The following is a 26358-nucleotide window of genomic DNA, read 5'->3' as shown; positions in this document are numbered from 1 at the left end:
CTGACTGCCGGGGCAGGGGAGAGGGTTTCGGGGGGGTACTCAGTGTCCCCCACTCTCCTGCCTGCGTTTGCCATCACCCCACCTGAGATTCAGCTCATCTTCCACCTGAGATTACCTTCAGGGAAACACATTCGTCCCGAAGCCATAGAAGTATCAGAGAAGGGTGCTGGAGGATGCGGGGCCGATCTAACGCGGGGCCTCGGGGATAACGTGTGCCCTGCGCGCCCGGTGCTGCCGATGTGCAGGTTGGAATCACAGTCAGCAAAACAGGGACGTTCTCAAGGTTCCCAGAACAACTGGTAAATTATGGTTTGCTCTCTGCTGCCAGAGCATCCGACACAGACCATTAAACCCTGTGTGTAATCCAAAAAGTGAAATTGTTTCTGGAGATTTAACAGGTTTCCAGGTCTCGGATCCAAATTGTTTGTTTTACTCGCAGTAACAGCAGTAAACTCTGAGATGGTTTTTAGAGCTTCTCAGACATGTTCTCCTTGAGGTCTCTGCACATCAAGGTATCTCAGCCCTTGTGTATGTCACAGAATCCCAGAACCATCTTGACTGGAAAAGCCCTTGAGGCTCCTCCAGCCCCACCATGACCCCCACCCTGACCGTTCCCAACTCCCCCAGATCCCTCAGCGCTGGCTCAGCCCGACTCTTCAACCCCTCCAGGGATCCCGGGGACTCCCCCCTGCCCTGGGCAGCCCATTCCAACGCCCAACAGCCCCTTCTGCACAGAAATCCTTCCTCAGAGCCAGCCTGACCCTGCCCTGGGCAGCTTGAGGCCATTCCCTCGGGGCCTGGCGCTGGGGCCTTGGCTCCAGAGACTCATCCCCCCTCTCTGCCCCCTCCTGGCAGGGAGTTGCCGAGGGCCAGGAGGTCTCCCCTCAGCCTCCTCTTCTCCAGACTGAACCCCCCCAGTTCCCCCAGCCGCTCCCCAGCAGACCTGTGCTCCAGACCCTGCCCCAGCTCTGTTGCCCTTCTCTGGCCACGCTCGAGTCACTCAATGGCCTTTTTGGGGTGAGGGGCCCAGAACTGAACCCAGGAATCGAGGGGCGGCCTCCCCAGTGCCGAGCCCAGGGCTCAGATCCCGTCCCTGTCCCTGCTGGGCACCCCAGTGCTGACACAAGATTCTGATACGTGTCCTTATGGTTAGAGTTGTCACTGGGAGCTGCTGCTCTGCGGGTGATGTCCCACGGGTTGCACTGGCACCAGATCTTCTGGAAGCGTGGGACAACGGTGGGATGAGAGTAGCACTGGGGCTGGGGGAGGAGGGGACAACGGCTCCGTTCGCCCGCCAGGTACCACAGCACGCAGGAACCCTGGAAAAGCCGAGCAGGAGCGAGGTGCCCAGCGCTCTGCCCAACGCTACCCAACAAAATGTCAAATTGGTACTTAATAAGATACATCCATTAGTGATTCTCAGCATTTTCTGTGTACGGTTGTGAACACAGTGCATTAAGGTAGTGTGTTATAAAACGTATCCTGATGATATATTAAATGGATATAATTAAATGGATCAAATGATTTTTCTCCTATGGCTCTGGAGATGTTGCCATGACAGGCAAACCAGGAGTGTATCCTGTGCCTGGTTACTCAAGTGACTGGCATTTAACACCGTATTTCTGATCTAAAAATGAAATGTTAGCCAAAAGTGATATTGAAATGTTATTCCATTGGACAATTGCAGATGTCCATCCATTTTCTTTTCCAAAGCTTAAACTTTTATAGCTCTCTTGAAAAGGCCATTGTTCTGAAGTGTTACAAAATTAAGAGATTGATTTACTGTCTTGATGATGTTCCCTCCAGACAAGAGATTGGCCAGGTGAAATGTTAATGCAGCCAGTATTGATGACAAATAGGACACTAGTTCATGCGGGGAATTACACAGACCCAAACGCTAACCTCAGTACATGGTAAGGACTAACACTAAAGTCAGAGCCCTTCAGCACCTCGTCTTCATTTTATTCTTTTCTGTGATTAGCTGAAATGTTTAGTGATGCTGTTGGCAGTTTTAGCTGGTCCTTGTAGAAGACATTTCGAACGTCACAGCAGCTTCTCATTCTGCAGGTTCCCCACGCGAGTCCCGGTGCAGGTTTGTGTGTGGGCTGGAGCAGAGGCCAGGGCTGGGCCCTTCTCTGCTGTTACCCCAGACCCTCCTGGGTACCCAAACCCTCTGGTTTTCACCTTCCTCATCATAAAACGGGCATAACGGGGTAATCAACGCCGAGCAGGAGCATGCTGGCGGGGAGGGCTCTGACAGAGGGGTCACCAGCCCTGGCCCCGCCAGCGTCTCCAGCTCCACGGGCCGGTCGCTCTGGGAGAGGTGCAGGATAAAGGGTGTCGCAGCACCCAGGTGTGTTTCATTCAGAGGTGGGAGGGGTATCAAAAAAACCCCCTTTTAACTACCGTCTGAGGCGAGGTGCTGCCGCGTCTTTGCCGTTCTGCAGACAGAGGAGAAGGTGGTGTGGGGCCGCGAAATCGCTGCTTGCATCAGGCCGAGCGCGCACGATCCAGCTGTAAATGTGATTTATGAATCCTGGCTGCTCCTCTCCTACTCTGCCTATTAAACTGTCTCTCTCTCCCTGTTAATTGGACTCTGTGACTGGGAGAGCTATAACACAGGTTTGAGCAGCGAGGAGCATGTCTCGGCTGTTCTTGTTAAATTTAAAAAAAAAAAAAGAAACAAACCTGAGAAACTTTCCTGTGAAGAAGATTGGGGGTTTTGGAGCTGAGGGAGATGGGGCGGGAGGTTTTGGTCCGGCAGAGCTGGTTTCCTTTGCTGCGGAAGAGATCTGTGCCGTTTTCCCGTGCACCGTAATGGCAAAGGGAGCAGGTTGTTGGGGGTCTCTCCTTAGACCTTCAAAATCAGCGCTGTGCTTTTTTAAACGTAGCTTCTAATTGACTTTTCTCCACTGCGAGCGGATAAATTTAGCCCGTGTGCTTTGTGCCGCTCCGAGGTGGTAGAGAGAGCAGCTTTTAATAGCGCTGCCCCCTCCTGCACATCGCCTCCGCTCCCCTCGGCTCCGCGGGGATGCCGGGGCGGGTGGGGACGCCGAGGAGGATGGTGGTTGCGGAGCGTCGTGGAGAAAGGCCGATGCTTCTGCGGCGTCAGGAGCCCCGACTGCCCGTCCTGCCCCTTCCCCGGGGGAGCTCGCTGCTCGAGGGGCGAAGGGCGCTCAGGGAGGAGGTTGGGGCTTAAAAAGAGAAGTTGATAACACAGCCAGCAGCTGTCGGGAGCCCGAGCAGTTGTGTCGGTGCCCGCAGCGCCGGCTGGAAGCCCAAGGGCTGGGACTGGAGCACGTCGGAGCCGGCGGGAGGAGGAGATGGGTGCGTGTGCTGCTGGGCGCAGGCTGCCTGTGCCCTGCCTGCACCTCTCCTGCCTCCGCCAGCGCAGAGCCTGCGCGGGAGGGCGCGGGGCAGGCTCTGCGGTGGGGCTGTTTATTTGGGCTGATCCAGCGTTTGAACGGAAATACAAAGTTGGTTGCGGCGAGCTGGCGTGTGCAAGATGTGAAGCGCTGAAGCTTTGGAGTAAAGTTATTCCGTAACGACGTTCCAGCTGCGTTTAAAAATGCGGCCTCCTTCTAAGTGAGGCTGGTTTCAGTCACTGGGGTCATAATTCAAGAACGTATATATCTTCACTTATTAAAGACCAAAAAAAAAGGAAGCAAAAACCCGGAAGTTTATTTTCAAGTGTGCTGTGGGAAATCATCGCATACAATGCAGTTTGTAAATCAATACTTTTATCTTGCTTGATTTATACATTCCATTACATTTCCCAAGTACAATTTACTATTGAAAAGCAATTAGAAAGCGGGAGCATGTTAAAGCAGAGGCAGTGGAGCCCAGGTCAGGCGAGGTGCCCCCGGTACCAGTTTCAGGCCCCCGTTACGAGGATCCTGCCCCAGAGAAGCTGCTCTTAGCTGGCAGAGCGCCGGGCTCACGGCGAGGTCCCGGCAGCCGGGACGGGCACCTGAAGCATGTGCAGCTGTGTGATGTTTTAGCTCGGTAAGCAATGTGCTACGAATAGCCCTGCGAGCTGGCCTGAGCGCCGGCGCTGGGAAGGGCAGCCGGGGTGCTGGGGACGGCTCCTGGGGTGCTGGGGTCAGTTCTTGGGGTGCAGGGAGAGTTCTTGGGGTGCTGGGAAGGGTTCTTGGGGTGCTGAGGTAATTTCTTGAGGTGCTGGGGAGGGCTGTTGGGGTTCAGGGAGGGCTGTTGGGGAGCAGGGAGAGGGCTGCAGCAGCTGTGTGAGAAGCCGGGGAGCTGCTTCCCCCAAACTCCCATGGAACAGCCCCCTCGGAGGTGGGAACGGCTGCGGGCTGGGGTGCGTGGGGTGAGGACGAGTGGCGCTGCCTGCAGAACGCGGGGCTTGGGCTGCTGCTCCCTCCGCGGAGCCACAAGCCTGGGGGGAGTGTGTGACGGAGCTCCCCGGGCAGGGCGGGCAGCGGGGTGTCCCGATACGCACGGGCGCTCGCCCAGCGGGGGCCGGGGCCTGGACTCGCAGCCTGACACCCCGCTGCGTCCCGCTCCTCGGCCCCCACACCCGGGTGCCCGCACACAGAAGGGCTGAGGAGGAGCAGCAGCCTCAGCCACGGGGCATTTTTAGCACTGAGGGATCTGGGGGAGTTGGGAACGGGCAGGGTGAGGTTCACGGTTGGACTGGAGGAGCTTCAAGGGCTTTTCCAACCTGGATGGTTCTGGGATTCTGCATTTGACTCCGTGAGCCGGTTCCGTAGTTCCTCTCCGAGGGCTGTAAGTGCCGCCCTTCCCCTCCACCTCCTCACGCTTTTGGGGAGGGATGGGACATTAAAACCTTTGGCTAACACCTCTTGGCTCTTTAGCGTTTATTCGTATTAATCAGCATGGAGGGTTTCTGTGTGCGCGTGAGGATTTTGTTGTTGCTCCACGAGACAAAGCCATCATGTGCTGGCGGGCGCTGCGCTGGCCGGCGGGCGGCATTGGGTGGCTTTCTGCAAGGCTCCCCGGGCAGAGAGCTGCCTCTGGAATAATGGTTTTCCTGTTGGCAACCCCCGGCAGGGCCGCTCCGTGGGCTGTCAGGGGCAGGGAGAGCAGGGGAAGACACGGGGAGACGGCGTTAAATATACTCGAGCGAAGGGAGACCTTGAGAGGGCAGCACCGCTGTCATCTGAGCCTGGGGTGCCAGCAACGACACAATAAATAACCAAACGTCAACAACAAACAAAACCGCTGCCCTTTGGGTTTGTGCGGTTTTAAAATTCCAGCCCCTCGAGAAGAATGTGATTACTCGGTTTTCTGACAGCTGTGGCTGGAAGCGGCGGAGGCTTTCCCAAGGGCACCGAGGGCCGTGCTGCGGGGAAGCGAGCGTGGGGACGCGCCGGTTCGTGGTGCCCAGGGCACCATCACCTGCTGGGGCCAGGTTAGCGGGGTTCTTCCCACCTTGCCACATGCTTCCTGGGTGAAGAAGAGAGAAAAGGAGGCAGGGGCAGGAACGTGAAATTTGGGAAATCGTACCCAAAATGTTGCCTCGCTGAACGCGTTGTCTTCCTCACGCGTTGCTCTGCGGAGGGGTGCAGCCGGGGCAGGTAGGCAGCTGTTCTGTTCGACGGGGTGATGCCAAAGAACAACTTGTTTATTATTTTTAACAGATATTTAACACGGTGCCAGAGACTCCGCCATCGAACTCGCAGCTGCTGTTATCTCGCAAGAAGAGCACGGACTCGAAGCCTCCCTCCTGCAGCGAGAGACCGCTGACGCTCTTCCACACGGCGCAGCCCAACGAGAAGCGTGAGTGTGCCGAGCCGCGGCTCCCGGCTTTCCCGCTTGGCACAGTTTTTGCCCTAATCGTAACGAATGGATTGTAATTCCCGTGCCATTCCCATGCAATTTTAGTGGTGTCAGTGGAAGAGGCGACTCCCGTAACCAGATCAGGCTTCGGTTTTCCCTGCTGTCGCGTTGACGGGGAGTGTGAAGATTGCCTGGCATCCGAGCCCGCAGCCAGGGCCTTGCACTGAGGCCGCGCTGGCCGGGTATAGGGTGTTGCTGCCCCTTCCCCACCTGACGGGCCCCGCTCTCATGTTCCTCCAGCCCCTTCTCGCCGCCGTCAGCTGCCGGAATGCTCCCCCATGCAATGGCACAGCGCATGTGCCCAGGGTGGGCGCCCACCGCGTCTCCGACCCTTTTTGGGTGCCCTCAGGCACTTTGCCTTTTAAAGACATGAAAACCCAGCCAGGAGGTTCTGCATTTTTCTGAGGATTATGTACCACAGCAGTTTAAAAATGTTGAGGATCATCTTTCCATTTCTGTCACTAATTGATGCTCCAGATATTTAGGAGTCAGCGCCCCGTCCCTACTCATGGTGGGGGGCAGAAATGTGTCTGCTCAGGCTGTTGCTTCAGGTTGCAGCGTGAGCCCAAGCCCCGGCTCTTCCCGTCCCTCCTGGCCATGCGCTCCCAAGCCTTGCCCAGGCTGCTCCTGGAGCTGGCTGGCTGCACAGGGAACTGTCCCAGTTGGATAAAAAAGCAGGAGAATAACCTGGGGAGCAGAACAAGTGCTCGGGGGCTCAGCCTGCTTTGCTCGGGCTGGGGGGAGCGCCGGGAGCGGGGAGCAGCGGAGGGCTGGAGTTAACCTGTCTCCCCAGGACTTGAAACCCCGAGGTGGACGGGGTGGTTGCTGTGTGCTTTGCTGACTCTCAAAACATGTGGGCCTGTCTGCCTCTGATTGAGTTACTGTTAATTATCAGGCACTCGCATTTCGGGGGATGTCCTGGCCGTACACGTGGGTTTAAGGAAGCAGTGGCAGCCCCAGAGCGTGTGCTGGAAATAGTGCCTCGCATGGCTGTCAGTGGAGCCTCAAATATCAGAAGCTGCTTTTGAAAAAATTCAGCCCAAGTAATTTATTTGCTGCTAACTAAGCAGTTGCTCGTTAGACTCTAGAGTCGCCTGGCTGCTGGAGCCTCCATGTACCGTCCTCCCCTTGCCTGGAAGAACTGAGTTCATTTCTTCATTTCTGCGTGCATTTATTCCCACGAGAAGCAATGTTTTCTCACCTTTCCTCCTGACAGTCCGTAATCTCCTGTGTCTAGGGGAAGTCACCACCCTTTTACTCAGTGTTTGCCATCCCTGCTGCATGTGTCAGGCTTTAAATAGGTATTGGAAGAGGTAAAGGTGGCTGGGAGGAGCCCCAGGCACAATGGGAACGCTGAAGGCATGCTGCAGGGGCCGTTCATCTGTGAAACAAAGACATAGTAAGATCTGTATAGCTGGAAATTGAAGCTGGACACATTCAAAGCATTAACAGAGTGCATATTTTTTAAGACTGAGAGCAATTTAACGGTAAGAAGTTAAGTAGGACAGTGAATTTTCCATTACCTGAAATCTGTTCATCGAAGTCAGGTATCTTTCTAAGATTTTCACTCAAATTCATCATGCAAAGCTGTGTAAAAGCAAAAATTACAATGTTCAACAGACAGGATCAGGCAAGAGAGCAGAGCAGACGATAGTCATTATTTTGTTGTTAAACGTTCACATTTCTGCCCACAACTGACCCAGGAACTGGATATTGTGAAACGAGTGTCATTAACACAGCAAATACACCATTTTGTCCCTTATCAGTTGGTCATTATAAACAGCGTTCTGGCCCTTGGCTCGTATTTTGTTACTCGGAATGCTTTTGTCATCACTTCTGTGCTCCCCGTGGACAGCTGTTACCGAGGTGCCCTGGGTCAGGTTATCAGCCACGCTGCGCTCCGGCCGGGGCTGGAGGGGAGCCCGGGGAAGCTTCAGTGAGGCTCCCGTGGCTCTGTTTGACTTATTTTCCATTAAGCTTCTCACAAGGCTTTGGGTTAAGTGGTGAAAACTCAAACTCAGGTCGACGTGTTGCTGGTTCTTGAGCTGGAAGAGGGGGGCTGAGACTGGCTGAGCAGTTCAGCGACGGGAGAGTTTGTTGTTTAGCGAAGGGGAGACACCCCCCCCGCCAGCTCTTCCGCGTGAGGGAGAAGAAACACGCCTTAGCTGACGGGCAGTTCTGCTCGCGTAGCTGTAAGACCGAATTAAATCTCATGGCAAAGAATCCTTCACAGAAGCTTTTAAAAACATGAAGCAAAATACAGTATCAGGCTTTTGAAAAGGAGGAAATAAAATCAAGCAAGAGTCTCAGATTCTGCCATTCATCTCCCTTCCTCTTTAGATGAAACACTTCCAGTTTCTTGGCTGATAGGGGCTTTAATTCAGTTTTGGCCGGTCGCTAGCTCTGAGATTAGGCAGACAATTGACACTGATTTGTTAAGCTTACAGAGCTTATTTTCAGACTTCAGCCTTGGGCAGAAAATGTTTGGAAATAATAAGACGTGGTGTTAGACCTCGCAGCCTCCCGTCCGGCTGGGGGGGCTCAGCGGGGGCAGCCCCTGGGCTCGGCCACCGCGGCACGCTCCGGAGCTGCTCTGTCACAGCACAGCTCAACACCTGGCGGATGCAAAAAATAGAGGAGTGATTTGAGTTGGCCTTTGGGGTTTTGAGGTCTGTAGGCAGCTTAATTTCGCTCTTATTTCATCTGCTGGCTCCCGCGTCTGCCTGTCAATATTTGTGGGGTCAGCCCTCTGCTTTTCCTCACTTTTGCCTCTTCTCACGTTCTGCGTGGATAATCTTTTTCATCATAAAGTGCTTATGCCTTCCGAGTCCCTTCTGGGGGAGCTCAGAGCTTCGTGTGAGAGGACGTGGGGCTGCGGCGGGACCCGGCGTGTGCCCCTCTGTCAGTCTGGGCCCCCCTGTGACACCCACAGCCTGCACCCCCTGTGACACCCACAGCCTGGCCCCCCTGTGACACCCACAGCCCGCAGCGCCGGCACAAACCCACCTCCTGCTGCTGGGGCTGGGCCCAGAGCACGACCCAATAAATGTCTTTAAATTGGTCCCTCTGGGGAAATCGCTGTGAGCTTTTCGTGGTTTCAGGCTTCTTGTCTGAGCCACCGTATGGCTCAAAGCTCATGAGATTGTTTGTATTTTCCTTTTGGCGCATCAGACAGTGGGAACCGTGGCCGGGCAAAACCCCCGACTGGGGAGGTTGGGGGAACACAGCCGGGGACAGGGGTGCGTGCGGTGCTGGTTCCTTGGTGGCTCATGGAGATCAAGGTTCACGAATTGCAATTTCAGGAACGTGTTGACGCGTATCAGCACAACTAACATATCCTTGGCTTTGGCTAATCTCTGGAAGATAAGTTCAACCTGAGCTAAACCAAGTTTTAGCCCTTTCTTGCTGCCCTGTAGGCACTGATTTTGTCCAGGTACCAGGAGAACGGGGCGTGACAAGGAGCGTTAGACTCTGCTCTTTCCCCGGCACCCACAAACCTGTCGCCAGCGTAGGCTTTTCTCTTGGAAGCGGTGGCAGAGAGTTGTCACAACGTCGTGCTCCGCTGTGCCCGAGACAACCCCCTACCAAGCTATTGGACAGAAATGTAGGTGGGTTTTGTCTGCTGTACGCTCAGGATTGACTTTTCCTGTACCCCGGGAGTTCCTCTGGCACTGTTCTACCCTTCTTTAAATGTGTACGGGACGCAGATGAGCACTACACATTCTCCTAACACAAGCGGAGGTGTGCAGTTTAAAGGGATCGAGAGTAAGGGACTCCCCGTCACTGTGTGCTTTTTGGTAGTAATTTGATCATATTAGTGTGCACTGGAAAAACAATTTTTTAAAAGATTTATCACTGAAGTAGGACTCATTATGTTTTCCACCAGGTGCCTATCTTTGAGGAAAACTCCATCGCAGAAGTAACAATTCTCTGCTTTCCGTGCCATCAGTGATGATAATTGCTTCTCACAATTACAATTACTGATTATACGGAAAAGGCATCTTATGAAAACGAATTAATGTGATTTTAGGTAATTTGGCGTAGAGCTGAGGAGGGAGCCCATGCTGCGGATGTCGGTTTGGGATGCATAATATTTTCATTCCTCACTGCTGAAGTTACACAAATAAGGGGAAGTCTCTTAAGAGAGTATGCTCGAGGGAAACAAGAAACTCCAGGAAAGCCCCAGACCGGTGGCAGAGCAGCGCCGGCGTTTGCCCAGCGCGGTGCCGGCAGCACGGTGGCAGGAGCGGGCAGGAGTGGGCACGAGGCACTATTTCAGACTGGGTATAAAGCCAAGTTTCTGACCCACAGCTGCTCTGTATTTCGGAGGAGCTGAGCCGAGGTGGAGCGGGGACCCCGTCCCCTTATAGACCCGGCCAGGACGGATCGATGGCAGTTGACGTCCAGTGGTAGGCTGAAGCATTTTTTGCCGAGATAAACGTCAGTTGGGTGATCTGTCCTCTTCTTGTTCTGAAACGTTATCCTGCTGTCACACGAATGCTCAGTCCCATGGCACCCGATTTCAGTCACAGAGAAATCCATTCCTGCATGTAGTTTGCATTTTAATTTTTTTCAGGTTGTGTGGTACTTTGGATGCCTTTAGGAACATAAAATATTAATGCCTTGAGAAAAATGAATATTTTCTTACTAAAAAAGGTATTAATTTAAAATGGAGCTGCAACTTTTTTTTTTTTAAAAAAAAAAAGAAGTGCCTGGTATTTGTTGTAGTTTAATGTACAAAACTCTGTTAGCTGACTGCCTGTCTTCTGAGATGCGGTGAGGTGCTGCCCCGTTTGCGTTAGGGCCGGGGTTATTACCAGGAGCGCTCGGCGCCCAGCGCTACGCTCGTGACTCGTGTGTGCGGTGGCAGCTCTGTCTGGTGGCTGATGGTTCTTGGGTTTTGATGTTTTTTTTTTCAGAGGAGAACAGGAACAGCATCATCAACTCCAGCCTGGAATCCGTCATCTCTTCAAACGTAAACAGCTTCCTCAACTCCAACAGCGCTCCCCAGCCCAGCCTGAACTCAAGTGATCTTGAACTAGAAGTAATTAAACCCAACAGGCCAAATTCACTGTAAGTACAGTGGTAATTAGTGTTTTATAGGCTCTCTGTCCTTAATCTTTAATCACGGCTGTTTCTTACTCTTAATCCCAGCAGTTTGTTGAAGAATACAATTTAACATTTTAATTTTTAATGGGTGCCTAGCATGTGCCCTGCATTTTTAACTCAGTCTAAGTGGTGGAATTAGTTACTGTGGGTTATATCTGGTGGTGAGTTTCAGCTCTAATTATTTTGCACATGTGGAATACTTTTCGAGCAGAACTCCGCATTGCCGCTCGGGCTGCTCGACCCATCTGGTGATAACTCCAGCGAACACAAAGGACTTTTTTCTTCTGAGTTAAATTCGATGACTCCTGTCAGTACAGTTGATCTCCAGCCAAATCTGTGCCATTGCTTCTGCTATTGCTTCCTTCATCTGGAAAGTTCAAGGGAAAAAATAGCGACCTTAGCAATGACTCCCTGGGGAGGGCTGAGTTATTTATGAAGTCCCCTGAACTTGACACAGCTGAGCCCTCGCGCCGATGGCCGCCTCTGCTGGGGGAATTTCCTTCCTGCCGTGGCTCTGCCGGGCCCGATAGCATTTTCCCACAGAACCTCCTCTCCTCGCACATGTGAAGATCTGCTCAGATCTTCAAGCGCCGTCGCAGCCCTTGCAAGCCGCAGGCAGTTTCCCCCGCAGCGCTCCTCGGCACGCCCCTGCCTGTCCCCGCGGGTCGCCGGCAGGAACGCTGCTCCCTCCACGGCGGTTTATGGCCTCGCTGCAACGCGGCGACCTTCACGATTGAGGGAGACCTTCCTTCCCACCCCTCCCGTCCTCCCACGGGCCCCAAACACTTCCAGTTCCCACTCAACCGTAGAAGCCCCCAGCCCCCGGGGGAGCAGACAGCGACATTTTTGCCTGGTTATCAGCAGGATGGCGAAGGGCTCGGGATGGATGAGTGCCAGGGCAGGTGCTGGTGAAGGTGGTGGAACCCATTGCTGTTGTGTTGGCTGGCGGCAGGGGCTGGGCTTTGGGGGGGCTGCGGCACAGTTTGCGGGGCAGAAGGGTAAGTAGGTAAGTACCCAGCGGGCAGCCGGCGCTGCTGCCCGCCTCGGCGCGCCCGCGACAGGGGACAGGCTCTGGCTGCCATCCACCCGCTCTGCCTCGCTCCTCGCCGCTGCTGCCACTAAAACCGTGAGCTGCCTGAGCGCCCGACCCACCCGGCGCCTCCTCGGCCTCTCCTGGCGCTGCCTGCGGGAGCGGGGCTGTGGGACTCGGGTCCCTGCCTGCCTGCTGCCTGTGGATCTACCTGCTGCCAGAAAATCGCCTGCAGCAGAGTTGTGGTGGCAGAATAGAGCATCCAAAAGGTAGGACACCTCTAAACCAGGGCTGCGCGTGACGTGTGTTATGTACTGAGTAAAGTTGCCTCGATATCTCCCGCCCGCACTGGTGGTTGAACTCTGGAAGTCGGTCTCATACCATTCCCCCAGAGGATGCTTTTAGTTTATTTATCCTTTGACGGGGGGGAAAAAAATGATGTGACTTACAATAGAGCAAGGTTTGCGAGCCTGAGTCTTGCTGTGACCCTACAGGAATCGTTTGCCAAATTTGCAGTTTTTCAAATTCCAAGAGTTGCCTCTTCCCAGTAATTCCGTTTTTAAAGGAAGTCATAAAGAAGCTCAGCAGAATAAATCCGTTAAAGCTATGTGGGGCTTTGGGGAGCGGAGGCGTCTTGCTGTTACCGAGGAATTAAGTGAGCAGACTGGCAGCAAAACCATTTGCTTGCCGCCAGTTAAGGGGCTTTTACAAGTTTGTGAAGTGAAACAGTGATTATCAGGGCAGCTCTTGTGACGCTGACAACGTTTGTGGCATTTGGTACTTTTCCTCAAATCCTGTGATTATGTGGTAATTTTTACACACGCAGGAATACACACGTTCCCAGTCAATGCTGAGCTAAAGGTTGAAAAGCGAGCCTTAAGGTGGGCGAACAGTACCACAAAATAAATATTTTCTTCTGTATAACCCCAAATATTTAAATATCTTTAACCCAATCTTTCGACGAGAAAAGAAGCATCTGACTTTTATTCTTTTTAAACAGTAGGTATAGATGTCACGTCAGCCCCTGTGTGCCCACACAAGTCTGTGCCTGGGGTTTTGGCAGGTCCGGGGTGCTTTGCTCTCGGTGGCGGAGCGCTCTGGGGGGTGTTGGTTTGCCGTGGTGAGGATGAGGAGGGTGAGGAGGGCTGCCCGCAGCAGGTCTGTCCCTCAGCCCTGTCTGAATGGGGCCGGTATCCTGGCAGCTCTGTCGTTGCTGCTCTGCAGAACTACCCAAGTAATGTCTCTATAAAGCCGCCTCTGGTTTTTAGGCAGCGGAGTAATCTGGGTTTGCGGGAAGCCTTGGGCCTACGCACGCTGCCCTCGGTCTGTGGGGTCTGTTACTGCCGTGCAGGGGGCTCTGGTGCTCCCCTGTAATTACTGGACCCACAATTAGGGTAATTGGCAGTGGGGAAGGTCTCAGGGTGCCTTGCCCTTTGTGCTCCTTCAACTACTCCGCCAAATTCTCTGCCAGTGATGTGAGACCCATCTATGAGCTCTGCTTCAGGACTTTGGGGTTTTTTCTTGCATTCTTCACCATTTTCTGTAATTTTTTGGCCGTGGACCAGGGCCATCCTGTTCGAGGGCCCGTTCAGGAGGGGTTGGCTTTGGGGCAGCCTCCCACGAGTTGATCAGCTGCCTGAGCCTGGGAGCCAGCGCTCGCCAAAACTCAAACCCTGCAGCTGAGGAGCTCTAAGATTCCAGGTGTGCGGAGGCCAGGAAGTCCTGCTTTCCTCCTTGAAAGAAAAAGGGATTTCTTTCTGAACAAGAAACACGTTAAGAGGACAAGTACAAAAGAATCCTGGATTCGGTGTTTCCTTCCCTTCGAGGCAGGGACCTCTGCTGCCCTAACAGGACAACAGCAAAGGTTAGTGAATTAATTAAAACTACTCCAGCCCAGAATTTGACTTACTCCTATTTTCTGCTAAATGCATCACTGAAAAAAAACGGGCTGATGGAGATATCGGTGCAGGGGAAATGCCTCATTAATTAGGGCCTTCTGCTTTATTCTGAGGTTTGGTGCCTTTTGCTGTGTCTCTTGCCCCCAGCAGGCACGGTGACCCCGGTGCTCCGCAGCAGGCAGAGCGTGACAGCTCTGATGGGTAAAACACACTTTTTCCTGCTGGTCCCAAGGTACCAAACTCTGGGCTGTGCTCGGGGAAGCTGCGAGGTTGTGTTGCCCCGAAGCTGTGTCCACCGTGGCGCCAGCGGCCGGGCCGGCTCTGTGCCTGACGCTGTCACACTCCCCGTCGCTGGTTGCCTCCTCCCCACAGGCCGCAGCGGAGTTCAGAGCTGCCACCTCTGTCCTTCCAGCCGTGGCAGAGCCCGAGGGGAGTGTCCCCACACGTGGCGCTTCGCATTGGGCACGCGGGAGCTGGGGGAGCTCCTCACCCTCCGCAAAAACGCTTGGGGAGACTGCAGGGAAAGGACTTGGGTGCCTTTGACCTTCCTCTTATTAAGCTGAAAACTGATGTTCTTGTGGAAATAACTCCTGTGGACCTCAGCGGGAGACGTGTTGGGACTACTGATGTTAAGGACTGCAAGTCTGGGGGATTTCTTGTTTTCCTGTCGCTGCAGCGAGCGCTGGTGCGATCAGAGGTTGCCTTCCAATGCGTGATGCTAAAACCCACGAACGCTCTGAAACTAGAGATATTTGAGCGCTTGTTTACAAAAGCTTCTCAGCTCCTTTCTGAATGCTTTGAGTATCCCGGGGGTCTGCTCCGTGGGCGGCTGAGCCGGTTCCTAAATCCCCCCTGTGAGCGTGTGCCGTTGTCCCCCAGCCCCAGGCTGTGAGGAGCGTTGCAGCAGCGACGGCCCGTCCCGGAGTCCCCCCGCCCTTGTCCCCATCCCTGTCCCCCCGCCATGGGCGTCGTGGTCCTTCTCCCACTTGCCTTCCCTCCAGCGTGGTCCTTCACCAGCCAGGAGGGAAATTGTTTTGCTGCAGGGCAAAGGCTCTTCCTTCCCAGCCACCAGTCGGGGTTTTACTATGGGAATGCATTTATTTAGTAGAGCTGGGTTTATTTTTATGGAAAAACCGCTCTGGGCGGGAGTTGTACTCGGTGAGTCAGCAGGACTCCGCTGCCCCGTGCCAGGAGCTGTCACTGCGGGCGGCGGGGCGCAGAGGGAGCGGGGCTGCCTGCCCGAGGCCACCAAAGCCCCAGGGAGGGGGATTTGTTTTTAAATAAGAGTCTGGTTTCTTTATCCTGCCCTTTCAGAAAATGTCTTCCCGAGAAAACATGGCAAAACACGAAGCAGAAAGTGCAGTGATTCTAGCATAGATACATGCTTCAGCTGAAGTGGGGGAAGTTTTCAAGCTAGACTGTGTGATCATCAAAAGCAAAGATTTACAATTGCTGTTTTAAAATCCTTTTAAAAAAGCACCTTGCTGTGGTGGCTCTGCAGCACGTACCTGTGGAGCCTCTGACCTGGGGTGTATCGCTGCGGATAACCGACGCCTCAGTTTTGGGGTTGGTAGTTTTCCTTCTCTGTTTTATTTCTCTGTTAGTCTCACCTGGGTCCCCTGGATCCCTGAAAGAGCTCTGCTGCCTGCAGGGCCCCGAGTGCCTAAATCTGGCTGAGGCCAGATCGGAGGTGGGTGCTGCAAACGCAGCCGTGTTCCACAGCCTCCTTAGAATCACCTTTTAGTGCTTCAGATCAGCGCCGTGCCTTAGTCTGAAATCAGCTCTTGGGTAGGATGCTGGGCGCTGCTGGCTGGCCCCCGGCCTGCGGCTTGCTGCGGGCTCTGACAGCTGTTTGCAAAGCTGAGCAACTAATGTGTTGCAGTTTGGAAAATAAACAGCAGCCAAAAGTCACTGGAGGAGGTAGTTGGAGTGGCGAGGGTTTCAGTTTCTCCTCTCCCATTAATTTCTCGCGGTGTGGGACTGTTTTGAAGGCGGGGTGGGGCCGGCTGATGTTTAGCAGGGTAACTAGATGAGCTGCATTTTTGTCCTGCGTCTCCCAAAATTCCCAGCCCGGGCTCTTGTGAGTAGGAACGTGCAAACGATACCCAGGGGCCTTCTGCCTTCTCTCTCTAAGGGTAAGGGGGAGGGAGCATCGGGAGCGCCCAGGAAGGGCTGGGCTGGGTGGCGGAGCACCAAGATTCACAGCTAGCCCTGGGGACGGTTGCCCAGGTCCCGCGGGTTCCCTGTTTCAGTGGTAGCCACACAGCCCGGTCAGCTGGCCATGGGACGACCTGCTGCGGCTCCCAGGGAGAGGGGCGGCAGGGGGCTGTTGGGAAGACAGGCTGGCTGCTATTTCCTGCCCAGAAAATGGGACTAGAGTACGAAAGCTGGACACTTTTATTTTTTTGAAGTCCTTGGCCACGTCTTTGCAGTGATGCTTCCCCGTGGTGGCTCTGAGCTCTTTGTAGTTTTTGCTGGAGTGCAGCGCAGCCTGACAGGCTCCAGGGTGGTTCTGAGCAGCTGAGCAGTCACTTCTTACAGGTTTCTAATGCCCCCTTAGAGGCTGATTTCTGAAGTTAGAAGACCCTCTGCCTCTGCTGGAAGATTTATTTAGCAGCGTTTGCAGAGGCAAAGCCTGCCGTTGCTGGGCTGCCTTGGTGGCAGGGTGCCCCAGGAGAGCCCGGCCATTTCTGCTCGCCCGCCCGGTCCTCCCCCGGCGGCGGGCAGGGATTTGTGCCAACCTGCCTGGTTGCCTCCGGCGTGTCCCCGCGGGTTGAGCGGGCAGCGCTCTGCCCGTAGCTCAGCCTGCCCCCACGCCCCCCCAGCTGCCCTGGGCTGGGCTTGCAGAGACGAGACCTTCCCGCAGGTGGGCAGAGCTGGCTCCCGCGGCGCGTTCGCTCGTGCTCCTGGCAGATGCTCGCCCCTTTTTCCCGTGTGAGGTGACTTTGGTTTAACGCCCCGAGGAAGCACCGTGGGCGCCAGGCCTGTGTGTGCTCGGACCCAGCAGCACCCGGGGGCCGCAGGGCTGGGGCGAGCCCGGGGCTCACCAGTGGCGTGGGAGTGGGGTGAGTTGCAGGAGAAGGTTTTACCTCTGCAGAGCAGGCACAGAAATGCACCTTTTTTTCTGTGGGGTGGGACTTGAGCGTCAGCTGTGTGAGTGGGTGTCTCTAAAAATAGCAGGGACTGAGCTATTCAATAGCCCAGACCTCGGGCACCGGCAGGCTTGGCTCTGCCCGGGGCTGACCTGGCATGACCCTGCTGCACCTGCTTGGCCTCTCTAAAGCCCCGAGAAGCCCCCCGACTTTGGAGGGGATCCCCTGAGGTTGGGATTCCTCACGCAAAGGAAATGCCAGAACGAAAGCTGCCGTTTGGCCCCTACAGCCTTCATTTCCCTGCCCTGGTGCGTACGTGATCTGTCCTTTAATGCCTCTTGCTTTCCCCCGGCGGCGCGGAGGGGCCCGGTGCGTGCCCTGCCGTCGGGCAGCCAAAGGGCAAAGCTTCCCCAGTGCTCTGGTGCTGACTTGTTCCAGCTTTGGGGTACACGGCTTGGCAATCTTGATGTCCTTTTAACGAAGGACAAGTTCACGTGGCAGTCGGTGTCTGCTTGGTTTTGTGCCGGTGTGATCATTACAGAGCAGCTCCCGTGACAAAGTCAACGCTTTACCGGTTGCCCTTGGGATTTGCTTTATGAGTGCAAACCAAGTCCAAAACAGTAAACGCAGGAAAGAAAATCACTTGATGGAGGAAATATCATCTGTTGCTCCCTCAAAATGAAATATTATTGGCCCTTTTTGCCCGATTTATTGCGTAGATGCAACCAGCCTGTGCTTGACGGTGTCTGCCGCTCTCCACACCCTTCCGAGCCCATTGGCAGTCCCGGGGAAGCTGTGGAGACCCTTGAAGTCGGGGCTTTTCCCAGGTGATGGGGGAGCAGGGCCTGCCCGGGGGAGGCTGTGCCCAGAGCCGAGGTGCTGGGGGCCGCGGGACAGGCTGAGCCCCCACTCCTGCCCCCAGCCCCGACACGTCCCGTTTGCTGCACCTCCTGCACCACAGGGACCCTGCCCTCAGGGAAATAATAGCTTTGGGAAACTTGGATTTAGTCATCACGTGTCTATTTGCATTTTACTTTATTTTCTCATTGACCAAGTATGGCTATTTCTTGCCCTCCATGCGTATGGAAAGAAATGAGGAGCAGATCTAAGGTCTAGTGGTCATGAAAAAAATAACCCAGTTAATCTAAGGAAGAGAGGTTATTCCCATGTGCTCTTGATTTACAGGACCAGAATAAATCTTCGTTAGGCATCCCGCTTAAAACTTGAGCAACCATTTCTCTGTCCCTGCCTGAAAACGAGAGACATTTCAAGTAATATATATTTGCAAAACAGCCTCCCTCAGCGACTTCTTACTGGGCCTGGGCAGAGCGGTGGCCACGATGTGCCGTTTGAAGGATGGCACCTTCTCCCCATTGCCCCATCCCAGTGCCCTGCTCTGAAGTCCCTCGCCATCCCAAATCCATGTCTAGCAGTAGAGAAACCAGCGTAGCTTCATCCGTGTATCAAACAGGATAGGATAGTTTGGGGTTTTTTTTAAATAAATAACCTCTTAAAAATGTAAATGTCTTCTGCATTTGTCAGCTGTGATGCATGTTAGCAAAAGCACACTAGGAGAAGTAACTAGACCTTTAAATGCTGCTGGGTCCTTGCAAAATTTGTCACTTTTTCCACTCTGAAAAATAACTACATAAACATGACACAGCCTTATTCAGCAGCTCTGCTCCCCATGCCTGTGCACAATGCAGATCTCTGCAGCAAAAATAAATTGTTCAGTTTTGCCTGACTTTTTTTTAAAAAAAACTTTTGTGGAGTTGTCAGTAGTAGGAGTGATGTGAACTTTACGGTATCGTGCTTCATTAGCCACATTCCTGTAAGGACAAATCCTGATTTCAGGAGCCATGTCCCTACACTGTCAGCAGGAAGATTATCCCGGTGCAAAGGGCAGCAGAAGCTGGTGCTGGTTGGGAATTCAGGGGAGAGTTTCTTGGTTTCTGGATGCCGTGTGAAGTTGGCAGCTAGAATAAACTTCTTTTATTTATAGAAAGACCCCCCTGAAGGCTGTTACGGAGAGCATGTCTGGGGAGTTACTTGCAGGCTCTGAAAGCCTAAGAACTCTTTACAGCCATATTCAGCTTTTCTTTTCCCGGGCACAGAAGCTGTGGGGCAGTGCCGTGTGGTTCGCGGAGCAGAGCTCGGTGAAGGCACGGCAGAGGGGTGATGTGTGCCAGTGCTGCCGGGAGTGCTGCTCCGGGGGTGGGACGGTGGTCGTCCTGGCACCCCGGCTCTAGGCCAGCTTAACTCGTACGGTGGAAGAAACCTCTCCTCAAGACTGGATCTGTTTTCCTGTAAAATACAGTGCTTTAAAACATCCTGGCAAAGCTGAGCTTTCTCGTGGCCGCAGAGTTAACCTGTGCTTGCTGTCAGGGATCATCTCCGGGTCTGTCACAAAATCCTGTCATTTCTGTCTTGCTCAAGTGCTGGAAATGCTCAGACGCTTTGAACTTTCGTTTGGGTTTTTTTACGGGTGTTTGTGATATATTCTATTGAACGTCTTGTTGGGTAAATAGAGTTGGAGAGGCCAAGGCGGTTTGTCCGCGGGCAGCAGCAGCCTGGCCTGTGCCCTCTGTCCTGCCCTGGGATTCGCATCCTCTGAGTAAATCCCATCTTTATCACCGCGGATTCAGCAGTGAGAGCCGGGATGGCAGCTGCTCACAAGGGTTCGGTTTCAAGCTAGGAAAATGTCCAGTTGCAGCTGAGGTTACTCATTCCAACATGGTGTTAGATGAGCTGTCGGGTGAAGTGGAACCAGCTGGCCTTGGGAGGGAGATGCTCCTTAGTCACTGCTGCAGTTTTCACACCTTTAAAATGCAAATGAAGTTGGCTGATAACGAACTGTTGCACTCACCAGGTAACATCTTGCTGACCTGGCAAAAAGATTTACCGTCCTTGTCAGCAGAATGCTTCTGCTGGGTGCCCGAAGCAGCACCGTGAGGTCATCCCATGCCATGCAGAAGCGGGGACGGTGCCGGCAGGCTCGGGGCTCCCGTCTGCACCGCGGGCTGCAGCGGCAGCATGGCCGGGAGCCACGGCCCCCGCCGGCAGCTTTGGCTCCTCTCAGGCTGCTGCTGCCCCGTTCGGCGTGGCCCAGGCCTCGCGGGGGCTTTGGGAGCTGCCACATTATATATACAACCTCGGAAATATCCATGTCGAATGCTTCTTCCCTCTTGTTCTCCCTCTTTCGCTGCCCAGCCTGTTTTCTGCTGGGACGGCACAAATGGTGCTGGGGTGTGAGCTGCGCCCGACCCAGAACGGCCACTCTGTGAACAGCAGCGCAGGATTTCATCTCCCCCTTCCCGATTCGCCCAGGTTGAAGCCCAGCTGGCTTTTCTTGCCGGTACAGCCACGTGCCCGGGGTGGGATCCCCTATCAGAGCCGGGCCGTGTCCTCTCCACCTTCCGCATCCCCAGGGCCAGCGCCGGGTGTGGAGGAGCGGGCAGTGCTCACCCCTGGAGGGAGGGGAGGTCCATGTGCAGCCGAGCCCCTTGGAGGTTTTTATTCCTCTTCTGCCAACTAAAGCCCTCCCTGGGGTGTAACTGGTCACAGGTGACTGGTCTGAGAGCAGCTCTGGGTTCGGGCAGCAGCTGGTTCCCCTTGGCAGCGTGTGGGGACCGTGGCAGTGCCAGGGTGTGGAGGAGCCTCCAAGCATGGACCTGCCAGGGAACTTTTGAGCTTGTTTCCCTCTGAGCACCAGCATTTCTCAGAGGTCAGGCTTACGGGTCAGAGTATTTCTGAAATAATCCCTCCCCTGTTCTCAAACGATGTAGGTGAGGTGCAGAACTGATGCGTTTCATGGTTTTAAGCTGTATTTTCCCTATAAGTATGTTGCCTGTTTCAGAAGGATGAATGAGGTTCAGGAGATAGGAACCCGGCAGTGCTCCTAAAAGGAAAAAAAAATTATAGGTTAACGTAAAACCGTACAGAGACCATCAGGCAGGAGACAGCAGGCAGCGCCTGCCCGTCCGTCCGCCGTCCAGAGGGGTTGTGATGTGTCAGAAATGAGCCCTTAACCTGCGTGACCTCTTCAGTTCCTCTCCCTTTTGTCACTTGCCCTTGTTTTGCAGAGGCTTTCATGGCTCTCTTTCTTTTCTTTTGCTCGTGTTGTTTATATTCCTGAAGAATAACAGCAATTAGAGGTGCAGAAGGCGCAGGAGCGGGTCCCACCCTCATCCTGCCTTCCCGTCAGCCACTTTGAGAATGTCTCTCTGAAATGGCATCTCTGGGACTTCTGTTTAAGAAATTTTCTCATAAATCAAGTACTCCTGTCCCTAAGGAACCTGGATTCTCACCCGCTCTACCCCCACCCCAATATTCTGCCCCGCTTTTAATATGGAAAAAAAACAGGAAAACGCACTGGGTTTTGGTTTTTTTTTTTTTTATTGACTTGTGTTGCTGTAAAAATGGGGTAGTTTGTGCTCAGAGGGATCCTCTTCCTCCTGGGTGGGAGAGCCGGTGCCCAGGAGGGTGTCCTGGGGGCAGCAGCTGGCAGGGATGGGGCTGCCATGCTCGGGGGGTTGCACTGAACTCCTAACGCCAGCCGAGCGGGTCTTGCTGTAGTAAAGACATTTGTCTTTACTTCAGCCTCATTTTCTAGTTCTCTCTGTTCATACAAAATTGTAAAAAAAGCTTTGTGGTGGGTACAGGGTGCCTGCACTCTTACGTGGCGAGTGAAAACTGCCTAGTGCGTTTTGGGTAGGTAAAGCCGGACCGAGGAAATCGGAACTTGATTAATTGCGAGGCTTCGGGCAAAACAAAGCTGTTTCTTCTTCCTTCCACCGCATTGTGTCCGGCTGGCCAGGAGCCACCGCGGCTCCGGCGAGAGCCAAGAGCTGGGAGAGGCGTTGTCGGGGTGCTGCGCTCGGGTCGGGGCCCCCCCAGCGGGCCCCTCCTCTGCCACCACGGGTCCTCTGCTGCCCGTGCCCGGGGGGGGGAAAGCCCTGAGCGCCCGGCCTGTGCTGGGCACCATTTGGTGGCGCACAGCTGGGAACTGCTGGGGCTGGAGAGCCGCCTCTGCCGCCAGCCCTGCTCTGTGCAGCCGCGCAAAGCTCGGCCCAGACCCCAGAGCGCTGAGCTTTGGCCTAGTCTGGGTTTTAATTGCAAAGGCCAGCCACGAGGGGCGGGTCTTCTGACTGCCAAACAAAAAATGGCATTTTTTAGGGATTAGGTAAAATCTTGTAATCATAGCTCCTCTGGAAAAGCCTTATCTACATTTCTTTTTAAGACGAGCAGACCTGTTCTGGGCTGCGGTCGTGTGCTGGGACCGGGGGCTTTACACTTGGCATCTGTGGTCTCAGGGGGGTGGGATGGCCGGAGCTGGCGCGAGAGGTGCCCTGAGTGGTCCCCAACCCCAGGTCACCCCGGGGGAAGTTGCTGCTCGAAGCGTTGCTTTCCAAGCAGTGTCACGACACACAACTATTTTGCCTTCCCTTCCCTCGGTACCTCCTCGTGCAGCTGGTCAGGGTTTGCATCTTTTCTGTCTCCTATCAGAGATGCGACGTGCTGCCGCGTTGCTTGTGGAAATGGGGAAGAGCCCTGGGGACACCCCTGATAACTGATCTGCACATAATTTTGTCTGGAGGGACAGAGGATTCTCGGCTCTGAAGCTGCTCTTAGCAGCAGCAAGTCAGCCTGTGCCATTTGATGAGGATCAGGGTGAAGTTACCCCAAATGTAATTGTTTCCTCTTCTGTTTGGAGTCACAGGCAATATTAAAAGGTGACAACAGCAAGACTGGGGACAGCGCAGCAAAAATGAGGTGTCAGGTTCTGTGCCAGGAAAAGAAATGAGTTTGCTGCAGAGGCTCACCATGAGCATGGCTGGAAGGGCGCTTGGCGGCACTGCGGGCCGGGCCCTGGGGAACGGGAAAATGCCAAATTTCTGCAGGAAAAAGGCAGATCCTGCAGCTGGGAGAGCAACCGTCCTGCTCCAGTCACCTGCCGGAGGGCCCGGGGGTGTTTCTCTGCGCCGGGCCAGGCAGGGGGGTTTAGGCAGACGTCTCCAGGGGCGCGTTGCATTTTGTATGTTAGACACGGGGTTGGCTTTGTGTTCAAGAGGAGCAGAGATTATTTCCAGTTTAAGACAGAAACCGCCTATCTGCTAGTTTTCTTATTTGAGAAAAGATCCTAAAATTCTCAGCCTGTTGCTTGGCTTATTCCACATGACGTAATATTCAAAGTATCTTATGACTTGGTTTGTTGTTTTTTTTTTGGTGCAGACTGTCGTAAGGGTGCCTGTCTGTTTTTTTTAAAGTGGTTTTAACTTGGGAGTCCTAGATTGTGCCTAGTTAGAAAGCTCCGTAAACTTCAGTGATTCAAGGGTCTGGCAAACATCCTTAAACCTGTTCGTGAAGAACACCAGCCGCGTACTCAGACTCCGCAGATACGTGTACTTGAGGCTTAGTTGCTGATGGCAATACATTTTAAAACTTGCATATACATACATGTATGTATTTCTTAATTCTCTCCTACGCTGCGTTTAAATAATCCCGGATTTATTTTCTAAGCATCTCCGTGATTCCATGAGGTATTTTAAGATAGGTGAAAAAGAGCGATGCCTGTAGACCACCAGAGCAGTGATCTTCTTTTGGGGAGGGCGGAGGGAAATGACAAACTTCCATTTGAGGTGAGATATTTCAGGCTGTTTGGCCAAGAGGAAAAGTCCAGCACTGAAGCGACGCCAACCTCCCCCAGCACCTCAGCTCAGCGGGCTCGTTGCTTTGGGCTCGCAGAAGGAAAAGGTCAAAGACAGATGGTTTATCTGGTTTTTTTTTCTGCTGTGTGGGCTTTTCATATCCCCCAGAGTTTGGAACAACAACTTCTGAAAGCTTTAGCTCTTTCACTTTTTAGTTGGCTCTTGGTCTAGAAACTTTCCACAAATTGAACTTGAAAATTAAGCCAAATATTCTCATAAAATAAGTCTCCAGTTCTGTGGCTAACCCCATGTGAACTAGTAGTCATACGTCAAAATGTTTTCTACAGGCTCATCCATTAAAACAAAGGTAATTTGTCAGGCTAAGAGCCCTTCCACTAATGGGATCAGGCGCCTCTTCCCTTTCGCAGCAGGAGTGAGTTATGTGCTTGCTCTGAATCTGCTGCTTCGCCGTTCCCGGGGGTTGGGCTCCCCCGGGCGCTTTGGCCCGCACGGGCTGTGGGTGGCTGCGGACCGACGGACGGACACACGGACACTGCAGTCGCCGTGTTCCTCCAGCCTGGCTCCTGCCGACCGCAGCTTTTCCCAGCGCTGCCTCTCGGGAGACTTTTCAGAAGTTTCTGCCTTTGAACAGCACTGCTCTGTGTGATTTGCTCTGGGAACATCTAAGGGTGCTTCTCGCAAGCTGAATTAAATTAGATCTCCCTCCAAGATCTAAAAAAGCGCCTTAAACTTCAGCCGCACATACTCTTAAAAGCCAGCTTTCTTGAAAGCCCGGGAAAGAAAATACAGACATTGCACTTTCACTTCTTTCTTAATTCATGTAATTAGTGTGGAGATAGCTGCATAGCTGTATTTTCTTCAAAGAAACTGCCTCGGACAAATATTGGCTAATGGAAATTTTACTTTCAAATAAAGCAGTATTTGAAAATACATTAAGGCCATTGTGGGGAAATGGATGCGGGAATCAAAGATGCTACACCAAAGCCTTCCCTGGGGCAGCCCGCGGAACAGTCTGTATTTTGTTAGGAGCTGATGTGCAGATCTCAGACTCATCTTCTGGCTGGCCAGTCCCTTCCTTCTCGCGGTTCCCTTCCCTGCCCGCCGCCCCCCTTCTGCCCTTTGACGTGGGCCGGGTGGCGGGACCCGGCCTGGGTTTTGCTCCGTGGCTGCGGTGCAGCGCTCACATCCCGGCTCCGCTTCGAGCAACTGCTCCGTCTGCTTCGGAGTTTCTTTTGGGCACAAATCCCTCAAGCGTGAGCCTAGCCAAAATTTTTACTGAGACTGCTGAAAGCGAAATGATAGTAAATTAGGTCTTTCTGCCACCTATAAATGTCAACACAGTCAAAATATTTTAAAGAAACGGCCGAATGCATTCTTTCTGCAGGCAGATTCAATTCAAAATCAAGGATGTAGCCTAGACTCTCCCTTGTAAAAGTCTTTTGACGAATGTGAGAGTGTTTTCTGAAGGCAGTGCTGGTTTCCAGCTGTACCACACAGGCACTGAAAATGCTGAAAATGTACCAGAGCTCCCCAGTCGCCCAGCAGCTACAACTGCCAGGGCCGGGAGTGAGCTGGGGCGGTTGGCGGGGCAGCGCGTGAGCGGGGTTCAGATGGGGACCACCTCTGTCCCGGGGCCCCCGGCCCCCTCCTCGCCCCTGATCCGATTTCCCAGCAAGAGGCTGACAACTTGCCCCGAAGGGGCAGGAGGAAAGCAGGGCTGCTGGCTCACAAAGACATCCTGTCTCCCTCTGAAAGAAGATCCTTGTGCCTAATTAACTTCATAAATTAGCTGGAGCTGTAACGCCACCACTTTAACCTAAAATGGAGGTAACCCAATCTCCCCGGCCCTTTCTGCCGCCGTAAGGGATCCTGCCCGCCGATTAATTTGCCCTCGTCCGCTTTCTGTCCAGCTGCACGTTGCTGTGCACAAGCCGCTCTGCAGACACTGTTGACAGGGCTGTGCTAAGCTGGGAAATTATCGGTAGCGTAAGAACCGCCGCCAATTATTCGCCTGCCCCCGCGTGCTGGCATCGCTCCCCCCGCCGCGGCTCAGCCCCGCGGCTGCCGGCACCTGGACGCGGTGGCAGCCAGCACCGGCGAGGCCGCCCGGGTGTGGAGCGGGGCAGGGACAGAAGTCATGGGAGGAGGGAGCGGCATTCCATCTTTTGGTGTTGGCTGCACTGGCACTTGGAGAAACACGGCCGCCAGCAGCCGTGTCCGCTGTGGAGGGGAGGAAAATCCCCTCTGGCTTCTGCCCGCGCCGGGGTGAAGGCCTGGGAGTGGGGGGAGAGGGGAAGGAGCCGCAGGCACGGAAACAGAGCTGTCTGCTCGAAACAAACGCCCAATGCGGCGGGGAACTGCGGAGCAGGGAAAATGTATCTCCCCTGTCAGTGCAGCCGGAGCACAGGGCTGCTGGGGAGCGGCTGGGGGAACTGGGGGGTTCAGGCTGGAGAAGAGGAGGCTGAGGGGAGACCTCCTGGCCCTCTGCAACTCCCTGCCAGGAGGGGGCAGAGAGGGGGGATGAGTCTCTGGAGCCAAGGCCCCAGCGCCAGGCCCCGAGGGAATGGCCTCAAGCTGCCCAGGGCAGGGTCAGGCTGGCTCTGAGGAAGGATTTCTGTGCAGAAGGGGCTGTTGGGCGTTGGAATGGGCTGCCCAGGGCAGGGGGGAGTCCCCGGGATCCCTGGAGGGGTTGAAGAGTCGGGCTGAGCCAGCGCTGAGGGATCTGGGGGAGTTGGGAA

At 54.1% G+C, this 26358-nt stretch overlaps 1 protein-coding gene across 4 annotated transcripts in view; it reads left to right on the top strand.

The window, feature by feature from the left end:
* The window catches only part of ARHGAP26 (Rho GTPase activating protein 26), a 157885-nt gene that overhangs the window by 120540 nt on the left and 10987 nt on the right, over positions 1–26358 (top strand). For all 4 annotated transcript variants that reach the window (XM_026858405.1, XM_026858406.1, XM_026858407.1 and 1 more), the window contains 2 exons: positions 5625–5763; positions 10743–10896. In XM_026858405.1, the coding sequence (XP_026714206.1) occupies positions 5625–5763; positions 10743–10896 (293 nt within the window). The remainder of the gene's footprint in view (positions 1–5624; positions 5764–10742; positions 10897–26358) is intronic.

Source organism: Athene cunicularia (genome assembly GCF_003259725.1).
Source record: "Athene cunicularia isolate RWA chromosome 13 unlocalized genomic scaffold, athCun1 chr13_part1, whole genome shotgun sequence".
Taxonomy (NCBI): domain Eukaryota; kingdom Metazoa; phylum Chordata; class Aves; order Strigiformes; family Strigidae; genus Athene; species Athene cunicularia.
The sequence above is the reverse complement of the archived record's forward strand: the minus strand, read 5'-3'. Positions and strand labels throughout refer to the sequence as shown.